This window comes from Molossus molossus, unplaced genomic scaffold (assembly GCF_014108415.1).
Source record: "Molossus molossus isolate mMolMol1 unplaced genomic scaffold, mMolMol1.p scaffold_m16_p_20, whole genome shotgun sequence".
Classification (NCBI taxonomy): Eukaryota; Metazoa; Chordata; class Mammalia; order Chiroptera; family Molossidae; genus Molossus; species Molossus molossus.
In genome coordinates, this window is record NW_023425356.1 from 10,747,361 (window position 1) to 10,755,378 (window position 8,018).

General features: G+C 50.5%; 1 protein-coding gene across 1 annotated transcript; it reads right to left on the reverse strand.

Moving 5' to 3' along the window:
• Positions 1 to 1,214: 1,214 nt before the first annotated feature.
• Positions 1,215 to 3,694, reverse strand: KCNA3 (potassium voltage-gated channel subfamily A member 3). Its single transcript, XM_036272926.1, has one exon. The coding sequence runs from the start codon at positions 3,551 to 3,553 to the stop codon at positions 1,826 to 1,828; it is 1,728 nt and encodes a 575-aa protein (XP_036128819.1). The 5' UTR covers positions 3,554 to 3,694; the 3' UTR covers positions 1,215 to 1,825.
• Positions 3,695 to 8,018: the final 4,324 nt, after the last annotated feature.

Consider the following 8,018-nt stretch of genomic DNA (forward strand, 5'->3'; position numbering starts at 1 on the left):
GCAATGACTTTTCTTTTCATCCTTTTGCAAGAAACAACGGGAACCAAACGAGTTAGCAACATGGAAATCAAATGCAAAAGGTGCTCTAAAAGATCTTTAAAAGGCACCTAGCAGATAATATGAAACTACTGGTTTTGCCAGTATCACCAACCTAGACATGAATGGCATTTCCCTGCTTCCTTGGACAAAAAGGAAGTGCTCTCAGTAGCCCACACAGTGCTCACCTGATTCTGTCTGTCTTCTGCCAATCCTGGCACATGGCTGAAACTTGAAGGTATTTCCCCAAGATCTGGTTAACTTCCCGTCCCTCCTTCTTATTGACTGTCTGCAATTCCCTCAGTTAAAAATGCATCATTTATAGTTTTCTATTTTATTTAGCTTTTCAAGGGCTGTGCTGGTGACAGTGCTGTTGTGGGATCTGGAGTGGTTTTTTTTGTTTGTTTGTTTTGTTTTTTAAAGAGGACATCTGAAGGTCCCTTGTAGTAAGGTTTCAGGTACACCAACTGAATCTTTCATTTGCTTATGTACAGAACACTTTCATATTTGCTTTTTATTTTCATTTGTTGGCTGGAAACTTCTTGGTGAAAGAAAACAGCGGAGAAGCATCTTTTGAAATTATTGCCTGATTACTTGCATTTAATTCACACCATGTCTGATGTGGTATATATCTAAAAATCCCAAAGCTGATATTTTCCTTCTCAATTCAGTCATTATAGGATGATATCAGTGGTTTCTGGTAGTAAAAAAATATGCATTTTATGGTTCATTTCACCACCTTGGAATCTCAGACTTCACTTTATTTGTGCGGTTTATTCAAACAGTGGTTTTTCTTATGAAACCAGGTAAGTAGGAACCATCTGGAAAGGTTACTGTGGAAACGGCAGGGGCTAGAGGGCGGGGATAGAGAGCAAGAGATGCCATGACAACCTTTTTCGGGTTTCCCAGGAAACATGGGTTGCTATGGAAACTGCATCAGTCAGGTCCGAATTAGTAACTTCCGCTGGAAGGAGTGTCTGCCACTTAAATCTTCTTGTGATACTGCAGAAGCTTCTCTCTCGGATGTACTAGGAAATTTTTTTGTTTCTCTCAGCAGCACTGAAAACATCTGTTTCTAGTGGCTGGAGCACACACGCACAGAACTTCACAGGAATCTATTAGTCTGATGCTTTCAAAATGCCTAACAAAGAGTTGAATTAGTCAGATGAGTACATCTTGGGCATTTCTCTTTGTTCAAAGTGGTAGAGATCCTTAGAATTCTGGGGAGGGGGCTCTGAACAGAATAGAAGTTCCAGTCAAAAACCAAATAAACTTATGTTCGGTTTACAAGTCTCTTTGAATGGACTTTCCATCCATATATCCACAGTGTTGGCAATTGAACTAAATATTCAATAATGTTGAAAGGTCCATCAAACTGAAACATCCTTTAAGTATGTGCCTGCTTTACTTAGTAAAGAAACAGCTGTCTTTTAATTCTGAGGTTAAACAGTTACCCTAACTGTTCTTTAGTTTCATTTCCTCCCAGGATGTACAGGTTGTTTTTTTTTTTTTTCATAGGGCGTGTACTAGAAATCAAGTCTAAAGTCTGCTGTTTGCAATATTGAGAGAGAGGAAGGGGGGGGGGAGGAGAGCTGAGAGAATGCAGCCGTCTTGCAAACAGACACCTGTTTCAGTGTGAAGCAGTAGGGGAGCGAGAATGAAGTGTACTTTCCACTTCTTCATGTCCTTTCCTTGATGGGTGGTCTGGAATGTATAAAACAAGGGCATACACAGACCGGGGGGCACGATCCACACAATACTGAGCACAGCGTGTCACTTGTACCATATATTAAACATCGGTAAATATCTTTTTGATGTTGACACAGGAGTTGGGGTTATTGTTCGTGGTGCAAGTGGCAGTGGAATTGCCTGTTTTGAAGGGGGTCTGGGGGAAGGCGCTATGGTTCATACCCCCCTCTTCGATCACCATATACTCCGACTTACTCAGAGTCGAGTTACTCCTTGTTTTTCGGAGCTCCTCGGCTGAAGGGGAGAGATGCTGGCAGCTCCCCACGTGCATGTACTGGGCTTGCTCTTCCCCTTCTGTCTCCCGGTGGTAGAAGTAATTGAAATTGGAGACAATCACAGGGACTGGCAAAGCAATGGTCAAGACACCAGCGATGGCACAGAGCGACCCCACAATCTTGCCCCCTATGGTCACTGGGTGCATATCCCCGTAGCCTACTGTTGTCATGGTTACCACGGCCCACCAGAAGGCATCAGGGATACTGCTAAACCTCGAAGTGGGGTCGTCTGCCTCGGCAAAGTAGACGGCGCTGGAGAAGAGGATGACCCCGATAAAGAGGAAGAAGATGAGCAGCCCCAGCTCCCGCATGGAAGCCTTCAGCGTCTGTCCCAGGATCTGCAGCCCCTTGGAGTGGCGGGAGAGCTTGAAGATTCGGAAGACCCGCACCAGCCGGATGACCCTCAGGATGGCCAGGGACATGGCTTGCTGTCCATTGCCCTGGCGCTCAGCCAGCTCCGTGCCCAGAGTGATGAAATAAGGGATGATGGCCACAATGTCTATCAGGTTCATGATATTTCGCGAGAAGGTGGCTTTGCTGGGGCAAGCGAAGAAGCGCACCAGCAGCTCAAAGGAGAACCAGATGATGCACAGCGTCTCCACCACGAAGAAGGGATCGGAGAAGCTGGAGGCTCCGGCAGGGGCCCCCGACGTGCCGTTGCTGGCCGCCTCCACCAGCGACGGCGAGGCGAAGTAGCCCTTCTCGTCGCGGAACTCGGGCAGCGTCTCCAGGCAGAAGATGACGATGGAGATGAGGATGACGAGCACGGACACGATGGCGATGCCCCGGGCGGGCCCGGAGCTCTCGGGGTACTCGAAGAGCAGCCACACCTGGCGCTGGAAGTCGCGGCGGGGCAGCGGCCGCTCCTCCTCCCGCAGGAAGCCCTCGTCCTCGCGGAACTTCTCCATGGCCTCCTCGCCCAGCTGATAGAAGCGGATCTCCTCGGAGAAGATGTCGATGGGCACGTTGACCGGCCGGCGGATGCGGCCCCCGGACTGGTAGTAGTAGAGGATGGCGTCGAAGCTGGGCCGGTTGCGGTCGAAGAAGTACTCGTTGCGGAGCGGGTCGAAGTACCGCATGCGCCGCTTGGGGTCCCCCAGCAGCGTCTCCGGGAACTGGCAGAGGGTCTTGAGCTGCGTCTCGAAGCGCAGCCCCGAGATGTTGATCACCACGCGCTCCCCGCAGCAGTCCTGGTCGCCGGCGGCGGGCAGCGCGGGCGGCAGCGGCTCGTAGCGGTCACAGCCGCCGCCGCCGCCGCCGCCACAGCCGCCCTCAGGCGGGTCCCCGCCGCCGTCGGCCGCCTCCGGCTCCAGCAGGTGGTCTCCGGGCACCACGGTCATGTCGGGCGGCAGCTCGGGGCCCGCGGCCGACTCGGCGTAGCCCGGGTTCACCAGGGTGCGGGCGCCGCCGCTGGCGGGGCGCTGGGGCGGGTGGGCGCGGTGGCGGGCGGAGGGCGGCGGCGGCGAGCTCAGCAGGCTGAGATGCTCTTCCATGCGGCGGGAACCCCGGGGCAGCGCGGGGCCGCGGCGCTCCTCCGCACGCTGCCCGCTCCCGCGCCGCCTCCGCCCCGAGCCCAGCCCGCCGCCTGTTGCTGCCGCTGCCGCCGCCGGGCTCGGTCTGGCTGTGGCGCGGCCCGCGGGCTCCTCACCAGACAGACGGCTGCACGCCCGCCCCGCGCTCCCTCCGCCCCGCCCGCGCCCCGCGCGCGCCCGCCGCCCTCCGCGGCCCCTCGAGGTCTCCGCCCCCCGCGCGGGCGCGCGCCTGGCCCCGCCCCTCCCCGTCGTGACCTTAGCTTTTCTGAGTCACCCCGGCGCCCTCTTTTTGCCCCTCAGCTTGCCCCCTGGGCTCGGCCGGCTTGGGGTCAGTGTGCCCGCCCTCGGCTGGCGAGGCCGCGTCCCATTCGCGGGGCTTCTCCACTCACCCTGGACCCGCACCGCGGCCCGCCAGCTCCACCTGGGCCGACCCGGGGAGGCGGACTCCGAGGAGCCCAGGGGGCCGCTGGCCGAGGCAGGCGAGGAGGGAAGGTGGGGATGTGCCCTGGATCTGGAGCCATGCCAGGCGGGGGGTGGCAGGCCAGGTGGGTGCTCTGGGGAAGAGGCAAGCCTGCTGAGTCCACAGGAGGTAGAAGACCTCCAGGCCTGGAGGGCTCTAACTGCTCCTGCTGGAATTAGAAGCTGGAGGGAGTAGTAATGGGGGCTGGTGAGTTTCCCACCTAGAGTCTGGAGAAAATGGGTCATGGCATTCGAGGACTTGGCTTCTGGAGCGAATAGTTCACACTAACTTTCATAGCTTAGATTCCAGTCGTTGGGAAGAACCAAGCACCACGTTTCTGGTGGGGCTTGGAGAGGGCAGCCTGGTTTTACAGTACTTGACAATTCCTGTCAGTGGGAAGTAAGAGGAAAGTGACAGAGAAAATTCATATCTCGTCTTAAATCTGTGGTGGGAAGGACGAATGGAGACCTGTACCTCTACTGTCTACTTAATGTTCCACTGCAGCCTTGCAGTAAGGGATTTGCCACACTCCAGTTGTTAAACTGGGAGAACATTCATTCCAAAACTTGTATCTCTGTTGCTTGATTTTAGCCTGAGGATAGTAACTTACATTTATCCCGTTTGAACCTAAACTAGTTTTCCAAATTGATGTGGTCACTTTGAACACAATTTCTGTTTCCAAGCATTTTAGCAACTCCAGTTTAGAGTCAACCCAGGCTCAGACATGTGTTTTCTGTTGTATCTTTTGAATCATTTACAAAAGAGGAGCTGTTGTCTAGACAACTCCCACACCATCATACCTCAGCTGGTAACTGGACTTGGAGTAAGTATGACATGTGGTCATGGAGGATAGAGACTGGGTCTCACCTGATTTACAATGCCAGCAACTACCAAAGTGCCTGATACATAGTAGGAACTCAATATATGTTTGTTGAATTGAATTTCTCAATAAGTGATTCTTTTCATTTCTACTTGCTCTGAATTATCAACATTTCTTCTTTCTGAACCCAGGACCATTGGGATTCCTGGGATGTGGAGGGAGGGAGGGGACCCGGGCTCACAGTACAGTACACTACTGGGTTATTCCACCTCTGCCTCTTCTGGGAGCAACAAGCACCCCTGTTCTTTTCTGTCCTTTGCCTCCAGGTCAGTGCCAGGCCCTGCAGGCAGTAACATATGTTGTCAGGTGGTAAAAGTGGACAACTGTGTAAAACACTCTCTCACTAAACTAGAACACTGTTTTAGAGCTGGGTATTAGGGTAGCAGTATAATCAATCATTCATCTATTTAAATCTAAGAATAAGACCAAGGGCTTACTGCAAGGATGGCTCATAGAAAGGCAAAGACCCTATTTTTAAAGACCAAATGTTTCATGCACTTCTCTGCCTGACTTAGAAAGTGATTTATTTCTCCATTTGCAGGAATTAGTACTGAAATTAATATTAATCAACGGCAAGGAAGACCAGAACAGAGGGTGGTGCTGTGATAGATGGTCACAAGCTTCTCCCTGCTGTGAAGTAGCTATCCTTCAGAAATGACTATTTCCATTCCTTTCATGTATTTGCCTTATCTGGAAGACTGATTATGAGCTTTGTAGAACAGCCCTTACTGTATAGTTGAGGCCCAGAGATGTTTAGCAATTTCTTCAAGCTCACACAGCGAGTTAGTGGCAGAGCTGGGCCTGCAACCTTGGACCATTTCCAGTCCAGTGTTCGCTGTACTGCACCATACTGTGAAGCTCTTATGTTGATCACTGTGAGTGCTTAATAAATACTAGATTTCTAACAGCGGCCTATTTGCCTCTGATTGCTGACTAGTTCACTTCACTTCATATTTATTTTAACGGAAAACCACCGCCTTCTGACGGCTAGTCTATTGTTTGTAGGAAATGAGTTGGTGGGCGAATCCCAGCCCTGTTGGACAGCAGAACCCATCACAACAAATCAATGTCAAAAATGGCACTTCAGGAGGAACACATACCATTTATTTAGTACCCCCAATGGAGTAGCTCAAAGTGATTTGAAAATATCTCATTAAACCCCAGGATACCCCTGTGAGATAATAATAACATTATTGTAATGTTTAAGCATAGAACTGTGGCAAAGCCAGCAGCTGCTCTGAGCATGTGCAGAATTTCCTCACGTTTCAGTCTTCAATATTAGAATCATCCGGTGTGCAAACAGCAAGGGTAGATCTTGGTGCATGGGCTTTCTGTGGTGCTGTGGATTTAGCTTGAGTTTCTCACTAATCACAACAGTATTAGACGGCTCACCAGTGGTTTGCCAGATGGTTAGCAGCTTCTGGAATGAGCCCAGAAGTGTCTGAGAGTGGGGCAAGGGAGGCCTAGGGATCACCACCAATGATAGTGATAGAGAGATGAATGGAGAAAGAACTCCTGCAAGGCATTGTGCTAGGTACTGTGGGAGTAAGCAGTTTGAACATAGACTTTGCCCTCAATAGGTTTACATAGAGTTGGGAAGATAGGATATAAATGCATGAAAATCTTTACAAGAGTATTAGTTAATAACACAAGACCGTAGTGTCAGAAATGTCACAAGATACCCAGTGACTATTTGGTTTGTTTTAGCCAAGCTGGCTGCTTTGCAGTTTCTCAGTTATACTGAGGTTCCTGCCTCAGGGACTTCGTCCTTGCTCTTCCCTCTGTCTGAAACATACTTCCTCCAGATTTCCACATTGCTTGCTCCGTCACTTTAGGTCTCTGTTTGAAATGCAACTTCATCAGAGATGGCTTACTTGACATAACCACCCGATTTCAAAGAGTTCCCCTTCCTCTCCCTCCCTGGTGACTTTCTAACCTCTCACCTGATTTATTTTTCCTTATAGCATTTACTTAAAATTACATTTTAGCCCGGCTGGTGTGGCTCAGTGGTTGAGCGCTGACCCATGCACCAAGAGGTTGCCAGTTTGATTCCTGGGCAGAGCACATGCCCAAGTTGTGGGCCAGATCCCCAGTGGGGGGCGTGCAGGAGGTGGCCAATGGATGTTCTCTCTCATTGATGTTTCCATCTCTCCCTCCCTCCCGCTTTCCCTCTCTCAAATCGATAAAGAAAAAAATTATATTTTATTCAGTTATCTTCTTAATGACTGTCTCCTGCACTAAAACATAAACTCCCCCATGACAGGGTTTTGACTTTTTCGCTTCTGTCTGTGCCACCAAAATCCGTAACAGTGCCTGGCACATAATAGATGCTTAATCAGCATATGTTGAATGGAAGGAAGGAGAGATGTAGACGAACACACAGGCGTATCAAGGTGCGTGAGTGAAGCAGTTTTGCTGGTGTGAAAGGGAGGTTTGGAGGGGGACCTGTCTGGTTTTGGTTCTGTTACACAGAACCAGCTGGGCTGTGCAGGTATGCAAGACTTGTTTTACAACTTCCCTTTTCTCTACTATCCCTTCTCCCCACCACCCTCGGCGGGTCTTTCTGGAATTATATTTTAAACTGCCTACTTGGATATTCCTCTTGCGGACACCCCAAACTTAATATTTATAGCACAGAACTCATTATCTTTCTCTCCACACTTGCTTCTCTTCCTGTTTTTCTTATTTCATGCTAGAATACAAAGTCATCCCTGAGTGGTTTCTTTGCCCCCACATCGGCTCAGACACTGTGATGTCCTCGCCTCTCCTGCTCTCTGCCACTGCCCCGTCCAGGCTGCCATGATCAATTCATAACAGGCTCCCTGCTTTCAGTCTCTCTTTGATGTCATTCATCTTCCAGAAAGTAGCCAAGTTATTTTTGTAAAACGAGTTTGATCACACTGCTCTCCGGTGCTGCTGTGGTGGTAGATCCCCAGCCCTGACCTGTTCTGGCAGCATCTCTGTGCTCTTTCCAGACCACTTCCCGGACCCTGGATGAGCAGCCAGTCGGAGAGCCTTTGCTCGGGCTGGCTGCGCATGCTCTTGCTCACTGGACATCCCTTCCACCTTCCCCTGGTGAATTCAGT

What these genes read in the sequence shown, in the direction of transcription:
- KCNA3 (XM_036272926.1), bottom strand. Translation starts at nt 3,553, where the DNA reads ATGGAAGAGCATCTCAGCCTGCTGAGCTCGCCGCCGCCGCCCTCCGCC.